Source organism: Vespa mandarinia, chromosome 24 (assembly GCF_050613455.1).
Source record: "Vespa mandarinia isolate Hongniang chromosome 24, ASM5061345v1, whole genome shotgun sequence".
NCBI lineage: Eukaryota > Metazoa > Arthropoda > Insecta > Hymenoptera > Vespidae > Vespa > Vespa mandarinia.
Genome location: NC_140833.1, coordinates 813,330 through 830,000, shown reverse-complemented (window position 1 = coordinate 830,000; position 16,671 = coordinate 813,330). Strand labels below are relative to the sequence as shown.

The 16,671-nt window shown below is 33.9% G+C and overlaps 1 protein-coding gene across 1 annotated transcript; it reads left to right on the top strand.

The window, feature by feature from the left end:
* The first annotated feature begins 15,401 nt into the window (after positions 1-15,401).
* LOC118442658 (uncharacterized) lies at positions 15,402-15,928 on the top strand. The gene is made up of 2 exons (XM_085664057.1): positions 15,402-15,464; positions 15,611-15,928. The coding sequence occupies exons 1-2, from the start codon at positions 15,402-15,404 to the stop codon at positions 15,926-15,928; spliced, it is 381 nt and encodes a 126-aa protein (XP_085520183.1).
* Positions 15,929-16,671: the final 743 nt, after the last annotated feature.

Below are 16,671 nucleotides of genomic sequence, written 5' to 3'. Positions count from 1 at the left end.
CTCTCTCTCTCTCTCTCTCTCTCTTTAGATTTCTCGAAAAAATTACATCTAACGATTTTGTTTACGACACATAATTAGTTGTAGATATGATCGATTAACCGGTTAAACGTAGAACGTTCTTGATGATCACTCGTCTAACATATATACATAAATACATACATACATATATACATACATATATACATATAATTCATGGTAACAGGACCGACTTATATATAAAATGTAGACCAGGATTACCATTTTCAATTTAAAGGCATAAATTCGTTCAAAGATTGCTTGCTGCCCTCGCTCTATCGTCGGGATGGAAATCAAGGCAGGATGCCCATAATCCTTGACGTTTAAATCGTCCAAGCAAATTGCGGGTCTTACTGGGTCGTTTTGTTATACCCAGTGTTTCATACGTACAGATAAGGCAGAAAAGAGCAATAACGCGATCGATATATAGAGAACCCCTTATCCTACCCCTACCCTTTCCTCCCTCCCGTTGTTGAGAGAGAGAGAGAGAGAGAGAGAAAAAGAAAGAAATACTTACAAAAACAACAATATAACAAAATATAAAACAAAGAAAAGTAATGATAAAAAAGAAAAAGAAATATATATATATATATTTATAATTAAAATAAATGTTGATTCTGAACGAGAAATGATACGACGTGATATGATATTGATAACGAATAAGTAAATTTACGTATGAACGTACAGCGTTCTCTTCGTAAAAAGAAAAAAGAAAAAAAAAAAAAAAAGGAAAGAGAAAAAAAAGAAAGTAAAAAAAAAAAAAAAGAAGAAGAAGAAGGGAGAGAGAAAGAGAAAGGGCAGAAAAAAAATCTTTTTCAGAGAAAACATTTCTAATGAAAAAAAAAAAAAAAAGATAAAAAAATAAAGAAGAAAAAAAAAAGAAAAAAGAAAAAGGGGGAAAAAAAAGAAAAAATAAAAAGAAAAAAAGAAAGAAAGAAAATAAAATAAAAAGTCTCGTTTATAAAAATATTAATAAAGGGTAGAGAGGAAATAATGAAGAAAATAACGAGACTAATTCGACGAGACACGGTAATGAGGGAGTCGTTAAGACGAACGAACGGGCCCCGTGTCTGTGAACGGCCTTCCACGTGGCACTCCATTCTCGTTCTCATCACCCTTTTGTCCGGTTAACGGCTCATTCTCTCTCTCTCTCTCTCTCTCTCTCTCTCTCTATCTCTCTCTCTTTTTCTCTCTTTCGAATAATCTATCGGTAAATTCGAAAATCAACGAGGATGCACCACCGACACGTGCACCGTTCCTTCTATCGGATTAACGCATTCATTTATCCCCATGAAGGATATGTTTCTCTCACGGTATGAATTTACCTGTCCCATTAAAAGAACGCATGAAAGTTTCATTTCAATAGATTTAATAGTCTCACGTTTTTGTGTCACCGCAACGAGGAACGATATATTAATACGTAATGTGTGTATGTTTATACATGAATTTCAACGATTAAAATATTAAAATAAAAGAATAGTTTACGTGTTCGTTAAGAGAGAATAATTCAAATAATTATTTTGAGAAAATAAATATCAAAACTCGTAAGAAGTTTAATAAGATCTGCATTAGATTATTCAAGACTCGGTTAAAACACAGCGTTATATTAATACAACGTCAAAGTTAAAGTTAAAGTGAGAGAAATGTCGGTCTATCTCTTTCTTTATATATCTCTCTCTCTCTCTCTCTCTCTCTCTTTCTTTTTCTCTCGCTCTCTCTCTCTCTCTCTTTCTTTTGCGGAAGAAAGATGACAAAAAGGGTTGAAATAGGTTGACCCAGATCTTTCCTCGAACCTGTCGTGTACCTGTTCACACTGCGACCCTCGTACGTCGGATGGCGAGGACGTATGGCGTCGTTAATGCGTGCACGGAAGTTTTCCTCGTAACCGATACTCACTTCGCGTTCTCCAGTTACCACGAAGGAATGGTACTGTGCAGAGTACCATGACCACCGTCGCACTCGTTGCGCTCGAACGTGCAATTTCGAGAGACAAACTCTCCCTCCAGTATCTTCTTCTACTATTACTTTTTTTTTTATTTATTGTTTCTTTTACTATTTTCTTTCTCTTTTTCTTTTTCTTTTTCTTTTTCTTTTTCTTTTTCTTTTTCTTTTTCTTTTTCTATACATATATCGATAGTCAAAGAACCGACGACGACGTTTTCTCTCGATCGATGTCTAGAGTTGTCCTCGTTGTTCATCAGTGCGTTCCTCGTTTTTTGCTTTTGTTTGTTTTTTCCTTTCGTTTCGTTTCATTTCATTTCTTTCTTTCTTTCTTTCTTTCTTTCTTTCTTCTTCTTCTTCTTCTTGTCCTTCCTTCTTTTTCATTTTCCTTTTTTCATTCTTCGATCTCTGGTGTGACGAGAATAGTTATTTTCTCACGGGATCGATCTGGAACGAAAGGTAATCATTCGTTCGAGACAATGACATTGACATAATTTTTTTTTTTTTTTTTTTTCTAAGAACGGATAATCATAATAATAATTTAAAAGAAAATATCTGAACAGGATTCAAATAAACGGAAGATGTTATTACATGCAATCAACGTTCTCTTAATGGCACGATCCTGTTACTAACACCCCCATCTTGTTATCACTTTCACCCTTGTTTTCTATCTGTCCGTACACGTTCGCCAGCTTTCTTTCAGTTCGTATATGGAAATAACATATAACGTGAATTTTCGGCGTGCACGTGGATCAACACGTGACCCGAGGCGATGGGTACGATAATAGGTTTCGGGAAAGCTCGTAATCGAACGCAATAGCTTTCTTGAAAGCGCGTGCCACTATTTTGGATCAAGCAAGACAGCTAATTACGTAGTCTACGTTGAACTACGAGGTTCTGTTCGTTGTGCACAACAACAAAACAAAAAAGAAAACAAACGAACAAAAAAAAAAAATAAAAAATAAAAATAAAATAAAATAAAAAGGAAAGAAATATTACTCTTGTCAGAAATATCATGGACGAAATCAATTCTATTGCGATAATAAAGAAACTAGAAATATAAGATAAGTTCTTTAAGATATAATAATTCTGAAAATAATCATAATTACTCCGCCATTAAAAAAAAAAAAAATATATATATATATACACTTTAACATATACATATACTTTTTATATATATATATATAAATATTGTAAAAAAAAAATATATATATATATATTCTTGATTTAAATGTATGTATGTGCATCTAGTGCTTTATGATTGTTTATACGAAGATGCATTCTGTGCGGTATTTAAGGGATGATCCACGCGTGGTAACACAAGGGATGGGTTTTGAGCATGGTGTTTCCCGTTACGAAGAACCCTCGATGTCGGTATCGATTATACACCCTTTGCCAACGACGGAGAGGTACAAAATGTATCCAGGGTGTGCCGAGGGACCGCTTTAATTATCCGTCCAAGTAATTATAAACTTACCTACGAGTAGACCATGGGTGGTCGATAAGTCAAGAGGGATCATGTAATAAGTAAAATAAAATTTACAAATAGTAGCGATCACTATCGATGATCAATCTATTCATCAATTACCAATCTTAAAATTAATTTCATTATCAATCCGTATTTATCATTATGAATCATCGATTGTCATCGAATGAGATAGGAGCGTTGTTGTTCGGGGGAACAAAAAGAAAAAAAGAAAAAGAAAAAGAAAAAAAATTAAAAAAAAGAAAAAAGAAAAATTGTATTCCTCGTGGCAGGTAGGGACATAATTGAGTTCTCTTCTGACTGACTCCTTTTCGGTCTATCTCACTTCCTCTTACGTGGACGGATGCACGCGGAAGAAGAAGACAGAGACACCGGTGAGAAGAAGAAGAAGAAGAAGAAGAAGAAGAAGAAGAAGAAGAAAAAGAAAAAGATAGAGAGGGAGAAAGGGAGGATATAAGAAAGAAAGAAAGAAAGAGGAAAAAAAAAGAAAAAAGAACGAAAGGAGAAAAAAAATGGAAGGAAGAAGGAAGAAAGGTGGGAGGCAAGGGAGAGAAAAGTTTCTGTCCCCGGTGGATTCACGGTTCGCGGATGAATCCCCGGTAGGATGGATTGTGGTGGGCAAACGAGGAGAAGAGAGGAACGAAAGCCGACGAAGAAGAGAGTCTCGAAGAGGATGGTAGGAAGAAGAGATACGGAGGAGGGTAAAGGGGCTCTCACGTTACCTTCGATGCGGCCAGGTGTCAGATTACCTCCGACCTCATCTTCCTTCGTGCCTCCGCGAGTTTGCCACCATTGCCATTGCCCCGCCCGTCTACCATCCGTTCGGTATCTCTTCACGTTCTTCGGCTTTTCCCACTTTTGGTCGACATCGACTTAGGGATAGAATCATATACACATTCCCTTTATTATTAATATACCTGTTGACAACAGGAAACTCTAATCAATGATGTTTCTTATCATAAATCATTTTTCTTTCATTCTCGAGTTCCTTTATTTTCTTCTTATCACTTATTTATTTCCAAGATTTCTAAGGAAAAACGACAAAAATGTCAATAATCTTTATAAAGATCGAAAGATATAAATTTTAGATAAAGAAAAAGAGAAAGAGAGAGAGAGAAAGAGAGAGAGGGCTGATTATAGTACATATGTACATGTATATATATATATATACATTATCTTAGGTGGACTTTCGCTGAGAAGGCGGGTGCCCCGTTTGTGGCACACCCCGAGAAAGAAAAATGTGTCGATACTGTTCCCGACGGTAGGTTAAGTAAGAGAGTTGCCACATAGGGGCTAGCGGTGGTGTAATTCGATCCGCGGACGTAGATAGAGGTACGTACTTAGGTTTGCGAGTGTGCGTGGACCCTGGAGTACGTAAGATAGACTTCGTAGTTACTATCACATATGTGTTTGCGAAGAAGGAAGGACGATGGACGCGTATGGGAAGAGAAGGAGAGAAGAAAACAGACGGAAAGAAGAAAAATACAGCGTGCAAAAGTAAGAAACAACCAAGAGAGAGAGAGAGAGAAAGAGAAAGAGAGAGCAAGAGAGCAAGAGAGAGAGAGAGAGAGAGAGAGAGAAGAGAGAGAGGTTGGGGGAAGTGAGAGAAAGGGAGAGAAGGGAAGACAAAGATGGACCATGTAGTTGTGATAAAGAGAAACTTATGATAGGAACTTTGTGAGAAAGAGAGATACAACGTCTCTCTGTATATACCCTGGTGTGTCTTCTTGTACGTGTGTGTCCGTTGGCGAAGGCGTACGAAGGAAGCTCGCCTTGCATGGCGGCCTCGAGCACCTACCGACTCCCACCGGCTGCACCATCGCCATCGCTTCCACCTTCTTCCACCACCCCACCTCACCCCACTCCATTCTACCCCACCCTCTCCCACCTCTTACCTACCTATCCTCGTCGCGTATTCTGCACCTTCAGGGTGGCGTCATGTTCAAGACGCTTCCGGTGTTGAATTACCCCGTGGCTCTCTCTCTCTCTCTCTCTCTCTCTCTCTCTCTCTCTCTCTGTCTTTCTCTCTCTCTCTCTCTCTCTCTCTTTTTTTCGCTCTTCTACGCCTCCTCTTTTACTCGTTGTCCTTCTCTCCTTCGTCTTGTCCCTTCGACTTTCTTTCTCTTACGTCCTTCCATCTCTCTTCCCATCATCTTGGGATTCCTACTAATGTGAAAGTCATTAAAATATAATATTTTACTCGCTCTCAAATGGCCAATCCTCTCATAATCCTTTACAACTGAGTACAGATCATTTTCTTTCTTTTTTCCTTTCCTTTGTTTTTGTTTATTTTCTTCCTCTTCTTCTTCTTCTTCTTCTTCTTCGTCTTCTTCGTCTTCTTCGTCTTCTTCGTCTTCTTCCTCTTCATGACAACGAAACAAGAGGAAATATGTCGGCAACGAGACGTACTTGCCTTTTTTTTTATTACCAGCGGGATTTATGGCGTTCGAAAAATCGGGATTTCGGGATCGTGGAGATCTTTTCTTTTTGTTGCGCGATGTGGGCGGCCGTGAAGGATCCTACCAGTTTCCTCTGGTCCCTCCCGCAGCTACAACACCGCATACGGTGTCCGTTGTCTTATTTTACCCCGTTCCTACCACCACCATCACCACCATCACCATCACCATCACAATCACCACCATCAGCATTGTCTCTTCTCTCGTCACCTAAAATAGAATGCTCTGGTTCTTTCTAAATATGAGAAAAGATTATATATAACACGATAGAACGATTACCTAATATAATTTGATTTCATCTGATCTTCATTCAATCAATCAATCAATCAATCAATCAATCAAACAATCTATCAATCAATAAATCAATCGATCGATCGACCAAATCAATCATTCAAATATCAAGAGTTGTATCCTGTTTATGACAAGATAATCATACAAAAAATATATACAATACATGATTTATGATCGTAGATCCTGGATGGCGTTCTGGTTAATCCAATGAAATTAGCGTGGCTTTGGTAACAAATGCGTGGGTGTGGAACAGTCGGCCCCGTGCGATAACTTTTGGAGACAGAACGGGGTGGGGTGGGGTAGGGTGGGGTAAAGTAGGGAATAGGGAGGAGAAAGAAGAAGATGGGGATGGGGATGGGGATTGGAGTGGGGACGAAGGGGGTGGGCCTGCGTTAAGAGAGAAAGGAGAGCCTTTTACACGCACGCACGCACGCGACGCTTCGGGATAGCAAAGTCTATACCTCTTTGCATGGTGATCGTTGCATGAGTGTTTCGTGCGTGTAAAGCGTGTGTGGGTGTCACGGGGTGGCCACCTGTCTAGCGAGGTATGCGCCGATAACATCAACAGAGAAAAAGAAAAAGAGAAAGAGAAAGAGAAAGAGCAAGAGTAGGTGTGTGTGTGTGTGTGTGTGTAAAAGAGAGAGAAAGAGAAAGAGAGAGAGAGAATCAAACGGAACGAACGCCCAGTGCTAAGCAAAGACAAGGGCGGTAACTCACCCCGACAAATTATAGAGTGGCCAGACAGCGTGGCTCTTTCTCTTAAGAGGCACCCCTCCCCCCTCCCCCACCTTTTCTTTTTCTTCTTCTATCTCTTTCTTTCTTCGTCCTCGTTTATTTTTTTAATTTTTCCTTTCTCTCTTTCTCTCTCTCTCTTTTCTCTCTTTCTCTCTCTCTCTCTCTTTTTCTCTCTTTCTATGTTATTTCTATTTCTTTTTATCCCTCCTTCATCATCTTGATTTCGCACTGTACTTCCAATATCGATGCATTCAATTTGATATATATGAATGGAGAGAGAGAGAGAAAAAAAAAAGGATTGCATTACTCGAGTACACTGAATAAACTACAAAAACGAATTACGTATAAACTGTCTTAATGAACATACCTGTAAAGAGTTTTTAGTTCATTCATCGAGATATAATATTGATTCCATATCTCGTAGACTTCCCACGAAGCAGAGAAATTATTTTCCATTTCATCGTTATCATTTGCTCTTGACGAAGAGCATGATCGTTCGTCGTTTCTCGACTCGAACGTTGCAGGAGTAGGAGCGTTGCATCGCGTACCGTCGTTGGTGGAAAAAAAAAAAGAAAAAAAGTATTCGACGGGAGTTAGTCACGAAAGAAAAGGTGGCTCGAGTTAAAATATAGGAAGGTAAAGGGAGAGAGAGAGAGAGAGAGAGAGAGAGAGAGAGTGGAGTTGCGATAAGTCTCCTACGAGACGGGTCAGGGTCTAGTCTCTTTGCTTCGACTCGAATCGAGCTTGCTTGCTTGCTTGCTTGCTTGCTTGCTTGCTTGCTTGCTTGCTTCCTTCCTTCCTTCCTTGCTTGCTTGCTCGTTCATAGCATGATAGGACGTAGTTAGTTCAGGACGGAGGCAGCACGCATCCCAAACTTTGATTAAACGGAGTCGCAAGGACCCCAGGCCCGACTCATTTGTCTACCGTCTGCCTCTTCCCTCTACTTTCTCCACCTCTTTTTCCCCATCTCTTTTTCGTCTCTCTCTCTCTCTCTCTCTTTCTCTCTCTCTCTCTCTCTATTCCTTGTTCAATGCTCGGCACGTAGTACGTTTCGTATCACCTCGTCGTTACGTTTTCCTCGAAATAAAGACCGAGAGTCGATGAGAATAAAATGAAATAAAATAAAAAGGAAAGAAAATTTAGGAAAAGAAAAGAAAAGAAAAGAAAAAAAGGAAAATGGAGAAATAAATCATTTCTATGGGGGGATATACGATAAAATCTTTCTTTAGGTGGGGTCTACGTCGTTCCGTTTATATTATTACAAATGTGAATCTTTCTGACACTTACTGATTTGTGTGTGTCTCTCTCTTTCTCTCTATGCGTATATGTGTGTGTGTGTGTGTGTGTGTGTGTGTAGTCAGTTACTGGACAATAAACATCAATTCCATCGGTATCTCTGTTACGATTATTATTTTTAGGTGCGAGAAAAAGACATCACGACGTTACAATAACATGTCGTTGTTGATAACTTAATGAAAAATGAAAACGAAAAAAAAAAATAAAAATAAATCAAAAGATTAAAGAGAAAAAAAAACGAGAATGACGATAATTACGTCGACGACGACGACAATTTAAAAATTCATTTTGCAATTGAATCGAACTAATGCGAAATAAAATGGGAAACATTTGAAGGGATATGTTAAGACCTTATTCGAGGTGCTTCTGTTAAAGTCTATTAAATGTTGGTAATTGTTAATTGTGGTGACATTCGAACAACAGGCATTTGCATAGAAGAGATAGCGATAGAGAAAGAGAGAGAGAGATAGATAGATAGATAAATAGATAGATAGATAGAGAGAGAAAGAGAAAGAGAGAGAGAGAGAGAGAGAGAGAAAGAGAGAAACATAGAGATACTCTCTAGGTATCTAGTTTTAGCAAGTATAAGAGAGACAAATAGATAAGATGATAATCGAGGTGCACAACGCGCAACGTGTATAACTATAAATGGATGATGGTAAGCCACCTTCCATACGGCCCTATTCCCTTTGGAACGTCTGTATGGAAGCCGTCTATGGGTCTCGTGGATAACGCGGATATCATGTTACTAACGTCATCGTTGTCGAAGAGAGAGGGTCAGAAGCGATGAAACACGAGGGCGGACAGAGACGATGTTCCCGTTCTCTGGACCACACAACGAATCGTTTCACAATGTGTGTCCGCGAAATGTCCAACGTTTCACCTACTACAAACTAACCAATCTATCCCTACTTTCTATCATCGAGATAGTACATAATACTTTGGTATTGTGTTTAGACTCGTTGCGTGATGTTAGCGAGAAAAAACCTGACTAGTACCCCCCTGACGAATTCACGTTCGGATTTTATCCAAAAAAAAAAAAAAGAAGAAAAAAAATAGAAAAAGAAGAAAAAAAACGCAACAAACAAACAAATAAACAAATCGATATTCTCTTTCTAATAGTCCAAAGTTAATGCTATAAATAGCCTCTCTCTCTTTCTCTCTCTCTCTCTCTCTCTCTCTCTCTCTCTCTCTCTCTCTTTCTCTCTCTCTCTCTCTTATATTTTATATGTAAATTTAATTGAAATCTAATCGTTCTTTTGTTAGAAGAATATAAGAAGAAGAAAAAGTAAAAAAACAAAAAAAAAGAAAAAAGGATAGTGCTATTAATACGCTCTATAAATGTCCTTTAAAGCTACGAGAAAAAAGAAAAAGAAAGAAGGAAAAAGAAAAAAAAAAAAGAAAAGAAAAAAGGAGGAAAGAAAAATAAAAAAATAAAAAAAAACGGTTAATACAAGATATATCCGTTCGTTAGATCATAACACGTGCCTCTTTCCCCTCCTCCTTCTCCTCCTCCTTCCCCTCCCGCCTTACTCCTTCCGCTTATAAATATCGGATGACATTCTTAGATAAGACAATCGTTCGAGTATTACGCAAGGATTCATTAAGCGAACGTGTTCTCTTTTATTTTTCTCCCCCTTGTTTTTATATATGCATACATACATACATATATATATATATATATATATATATATATGTATATGGGTATATGTAAATACATATATATATATGAGAAAAGGCAACGAACAAGATAAAAATGCAGTGTTCGACGTAAAGAGAAGGTGGAATCTCTTTCGTACGAAGGAGAATTTAAAGAAGAGAAGGAAAAGGAGGAGGAGGAGGAGGAGGAGGAGGAGGTGAGGAGGAGATGCGGTTAAAAGTGTAGTTGTAGTGGTGAGGGAAAAGAGCGCCGTGCGTCGATCCTATCAGAGCCCCGAATCTTGGAATTCGAATTTGTCCCCTTTATCTGCGGATTCCATCGTAATTGCTTATCTACGATGTGCTCGTTCTCTCTCTCTCTCCCTCCTTCCCTCCCTTTCTCTCTCTCTCTCTCTTTTTCTTTCTCTTTCCCTCCTATTCTTTTTATTTCTTTTTCACTTTCTTGCAACGGGGAGAGCCATATCCGCCTACTTTATGCGCCACGGTGGTAACCACACGAAACACGTACGTCCTCGCGTGTTTCCGTCACGCGAAACCCCCGCACAGAGCCTCCGAGACGTTTATCGTTCGTACGGGCTCGTATAAACGTCGATCTCCTTGCTTCTTCTTCTTCTTCTTCTTCTTCTACTGCTGCTTCTTCTTCTTCTTCTTCTTCTTCTACTTCTACTCTTTCTTCCTTGTACTTCTTCTACCCTTTCTTCCTTCTACTTATTCTTCTTATTCTTATTCTTATTCTTATTCTTATTCTTATTTTTTACTCTTCTTTCTTCCTTGTACTTCTTCTACCCTTTCTTCCTTCTACTTATTCTTCTTATTCTTATTCTTATTCTTATTCTTATTCTTATTCTTATTCTTATTTTTTATTCTTATTCTTATTCTTATTTTTTATTCTTATTCTTATTTTTTACTCTTATTCTTATTCTTATTTTTCTTATTCTTATTCTTATTTTTTATTCTTATTCTTATTCTTATTCTTATTTTTCTTATTCTTATCCTTATTCTTATTCTTATTCTTATTCTTATCCTTATTCTTATTCTTATTCTTAGTCTTAGTCTTATCCTTATTCTTATTCTTATCCTTATCCTTATCCTTATTCTTATTCTTATTCTTATTCTTATTTTTTATTCTTATTCTTATTCTTATTCTTATTTTTCTTATTCTTATCCTTATTCTTATTCTTATTTTTCTTATTCTTATCCTTATTCTTATTCTTATTCTTATTCTTATTCTTATTCTTATTCTTATTCTTATTCTTATTCTTAGTCTTAGTCTTAGTCTTAGTCTTAGTCTTAGTCTTAGTCTTAGTCTTAGTCTTAGTCTTAGTCTTATTCTTATTCTTATTCTTATTCTTATTCTTATTCTTATTCTTATTCTTCTTATTCTTATTCTTATTCTTAGTCTTAGTTTTAGTCTTAGTCTTAGTCTTAGTCTTATTCTTATTCTTATTCTTCTTATTCTTATTTGTATTCCGCTTCCTTCATGATAACTAAGTACGTGCCTTCGAAGAATAAGTATTTTTTCCTAGAAACAAAATTTCTACGATATAAATGAAATTGCATTTACTGCACAAACATGTATATATATATATATATATAGCGTTCAAAAAGCAAACATGTATGACGTATTACTATGATCAAATGGATGAAAAAATTTCATACGAATTTACGTCCGAATATGATTTATTTAAAAGATACATGCTTTCAGAGATATTTATGATTTATTTCAATAGTTATAAGAAATATTCGAAAATTCCTTCTTCCTGCAAGAATACCCAGGCTTCTATTCATCGAATTAGTAGTCGCCTAACTCAAATATACAAATATTTCAACTGTATTTGAAAATAATAATAAATGCATTTTGAATATTCTCAATGTTATGGTTCTCAATAATTCATCTTCTGTTTCTATCGTATTTTTATAAACTAATTCTTTTGCATGATGATCTCTCCCCCTTCTCCATAAATAATAGTCCAGAGACGTTGTCAGGTAATCTAGGAGATCATTGGTTAGCCAATCATTGATTTGACGAGATAAATCATTTAAAACCATATATCTTTTTAATGAAATAATTTTTGAGACATAAGATCATATGAATTATTTTCATCTATTTGATCTCAATAATACATAATATAAATTTGCTCCCATACTTTGTGAAAATCCTATATATATATATATATCTTATTAGATCTACAGTTTTGTATTTAAATAGTGAAAAAAAAAGAAAAAAAAAACAAAAGAAAAAGAAAAAAAAAAGAAAAGTAAAAGTGACGAATACTTCTTCATTTTTGTAATACCCCGTTACGAATATGGTATATAATTTATTGTTTATAATAACACAAATGATAGAACGAGCTTCACCCTTATCGAAATGCACAAGGAGAAATGTATATTTGCTCGCGTTATGCACACAAATGTATTAAAGTATATTTCTACAAACACGCATGTTCGCACACGAAAGAGAGAGAAAGACATACATAAACGCATATATATATATATATATATATATATATATATATTTATGCATATATATATATATATATATATATATATATATATATATATATATACATAGGAGCACAAACGTATCGCATTACCATGGAGCAACGCCCATCGGTTTCGGATAGCAGTGAACGCGCGAAGTCGCCTAACTCACGTGCGATACGCAAAACGGTCAACGCATAAGAGAAGATTGATATCATCGTCATTCGTTCAGGCCGCTTTCCTTTTGCCATCTGTTATCGACATTTTCATAGAGATCAAAATAAATCTGAAGAAACGATTGGAAACATTTCAAATTCAATCAAGGAAAAGACGTACTAAAGTCATTCCAAGATTTTTAATGTTAAAAATATAATTTGATTAGAAGACGTTAGAAACGATGACAATTTGGAATCGTTTTTGATAGTGTTATTCATACAAATTCATTTTGTTCAAATAATTGGCGAAAATGTAAGTTTCTTTCTCACACTCTCTCTCTTTCTCTTTCTAGAGAAGGTAAAAAGATACTAAGCAGATTTATACAATTGCAAGTTTCTATCCATCCTGGAGGTTTCCTCGTTGGTACACTCACCTCGCCTACCCATAGACAGTAGATTATGTAGTCTCCTTACAGTTAGAAGCATCCGTACATGTTCTACGCTTAGCATTCGAATTTATTGGTCATAGAAACAAGAAAGAAATTCACGAGGATTCAAGATATATATATATATATATATATATATATATATCGTATGTGATCCAAGGGCCAAGTGAAAATAGATTCGTTAAATCTAACATTTGTCCTATCTTTTTGTAAAATATTTTCAAATCTTTCAGGTCTTTCTTCTTCGTGAAAATCACGATAAAAGAAAGGAAGAAAGGGGGAACAAAAAGGAAAAGAAAAAAAGAAATAGAAAAAAAAAAAGAAAAAAAAAGGAAGAAGAAACGAAATTCATAATTAAAATTTTATAATAATCACATCCTGATAATGATTACGAAGAAGGAATTTCGTAAGAAAATTTCAATGACACTTGTCTCGTCCTAAGTTATATGGGCTTTCCACCTCGATCGATGTTTTCGAACGATCGATTTTGTTTCGAGTTTACTGGCAGATCGGTCAGGTAGTCCAACACCGTATTACGTTACCTGTGACGTGCACTCGAGTGCATTCACTCGCATTGGCGACTGCACGTCACCTGACTTTAACTTTGCTTAAAATTAATTAAGCCTGAACTATCGAGAAGTATCACGAGTGTTGCGATCATAACTCTCTTGATTTTGCCGAACATTACGTATCTTATTGTCGTTGATTAAAACTTCCCTAATGAAATACGATTTTGATTAACGCGTTTTCGTTAATACGAATTATATATTACTAATCGATTTATAATCGATAATTAGTTTAATAGATAATTAATTTATTACAATCAATTTTGAAATTGGGGGAAAAGTTTATTTTGTGAAAAAAAAAAAAATAAAAAGAAAAAAGAAAACAAATAGTTAAAGCTAATTCTTATTACAAATTAATATAATATTTAAAAAGAAAAAAAAAAAAAAGAAAAAGAAACATTAACTCGCCCCATTTACAAAATCAATGGTTCAAATATATATATATATATATATATATATATATACAGCTTTGTCAATATACATACATTTTCTATATGATTTGACAATTAAATGAAGTTATTATATTATCAATTAATAAATTTTTTCATCTTTGGCAAAACGATTTTTGAAATTATTAATTAATTGTAAATTATTATAGACGATCTCCAAGGAATAAACTAATTCTTTAATTAATTACTTGTACATAGTAAATCGATAAAAATAACTTTCCTAATATTATATCGCAATTATTTATAACGATTTCTATGATAATAATAATTTGTTTAATACATTATTATCCGTGGACAAAAGTTCCTATTGTATTTTGACGAACGATTCCGAACGATTCGAAGTCTATCGCATGAAAATGGAAGTGCGCTTGTCCAAAAAGGACGTACACTCTACCTCGTATTGGTCCATGCGCGGTTTCCATGGACGCAAAACATCGATCTGTTCGCCGTTGACGTTTGTTTCGGAAACTGAGCATGCTCCTTGCCAAAGCAGACATTTTACTCATTAACCATTTATCATACATACATAGATACATATACATATATACATGGATGTATGCATATATACATAAATACATTATCGAAATGGCTACGATGTAATCTCTCCATGAATTTTTTTTTTCTTCTCGTTCATCTTCTTTATCTTAAAAAAAGAGGAAAAAAAAAAGAAAAAAAAAACAACAACAACAAAATTTATAATCATATTTTTTTATTACAACGTAATACTGAACATTTAATTATAATAGATAATGTAATAGTTAAATAAACCATGAGCAAAAGTGTTGAAAAAGGAATATATGTATATATATATATATATATATATATATATATATATATATATATATATATACATATACATATATACATATATATATATATATATATGTATATATATATATATATATACATATATATATATATATATATATATATATATATATATATGTATGTATGTGTGTACGCATGTATGTATATATATATATATATATATATATACGTATATATGTAATGAACCAAAATAATAAATCAATCAACAAATGATATAAACCGGCATGAAGTGTGTTCAATTCGATATGTTTGTCTTTTATCATAACGTTTTGTCAACAAATGTAACATGGATCGCCATCAGTAAAACATTATTAAAATCTGTAAAAAAATTAATAGTTTCAAATACCAACGTGTACGTTATTCTCAAATACCTTTTCTTTTTTTCTTTTTCTTTATTTTTTGTTTTCTCCATCTTTTTTCTTTTTTGTTTTTCATTTTATTTTATTTTTTTTTGTTTTTTCTATTTTTTTTTTATTTTTATTTTTTTTTTTCTTTTTTTTTTTTTTTGATAACATACTACTTCTTCTCGTATAGGATAAAAAATAAAACGGATAGCCGATCAAAAATATTCGACGAACGAAAGACATGCAATTTGCAATGAACAGAATTGGAGTATGGGCAAAGAATACATTATTACCGATTATTAATAAATCATTGAAGGTAAGAGAAAGATTATTGTCATTAATTATCGACGAATTAATTGTTTATAAAAATTTAGAAACATTGAAAGGTACGAAGTTTCTTTATTATTTTGAAAAATTTTCCTTTCCTTTTACCTTTCTGATTTTCTTCCTCTTTAATTTCAGTTTCATACTGATCGAAATTCAGAGAAAATCTGTGTTCCCTTGAGATCTTTTTTGAATCAATTGAAATTGAAAAGTGAAGGCTGTTGGCTCGACGTACGTATACAACGAAATCCAAAGAAGAATTATTCGATTCGGAGGCCGCAGAAAAATTGCAATTTCGGAGTACTTTGCAATCGGCCAATACCGAAAATAACACGAACAATGGCACCGGAAATACCGAAGAAAACATTACCGATCGAAACGAACAAAATACATTTGAGAGTTTCAAAAAAGAAAAAAGACTCCGAAAGAATGGGAAGATCACGAAACGAAAAGTGACCTTTGCCGATAGCAAAAGCGTGAAAGAGGACAAATATAAAAAATAATATATAACAATAGTTTTAACATTTTATATTTCGATTATCAGTGAATTTCAATTACGTACATATTGTAAAAGGAAGTAAAATCTTTGTAAAAAGAAAAAAAAATACTACTGTATCATCTTTAAAATGTCATTATAAATTTTCATTGTTTATTCGCCGTAAAAAATAATATTAATAATAATGATAATGATAATAATATTGATAATAATAATAATAATAATAAAAATGATAATTATAATTATAATTATAATTATAATTATAATAATAATAAGAATAATTATAATAATAATAATGATAATAATTATAATAATAACAATAATATTAATAATAATAGTAATGATAATAATGATAATAATATTAATAATAATAATAATAATAATTATAATAATAATAATAATAATAATAATAATAATAATAACAATAATAATAATAATAATAATAATAATAATAATAATAATAATAATATTAATAATAATAATAATAATAATACCAATATATTTTGATGTCTTTTTTGTGTTCGTGTGTATGTGTATATGTGTGTGTGTATACATATTCATATATAGTATGATAAACGAAACATTTTCATTTTGAAATATTTCCTAACAGATATCGTATTGCGGACAACCCCCCCAATACATATTACATATCTCTCTGAAGTTATCACTGATTTTTCTATGTTTCGATATCTATGGATTCGAT

Bases quoted from the DNA above. Each gene is read 5' to 3' on its own strand.
- LOC118442658 (XM_085664057.1), top strand. From the start codon at position 15,402: ATGAACAGAATTGGAGTATGGGCAAAGAATACATTATTACCGATTATT. The intron at 15,465-15,610 runs GTAAGAGAAAGA...CTTTAATTTCAG, and splicing joins TTATTAATAAATCATTGAAG to TTTCATACTGATCGAAATTC.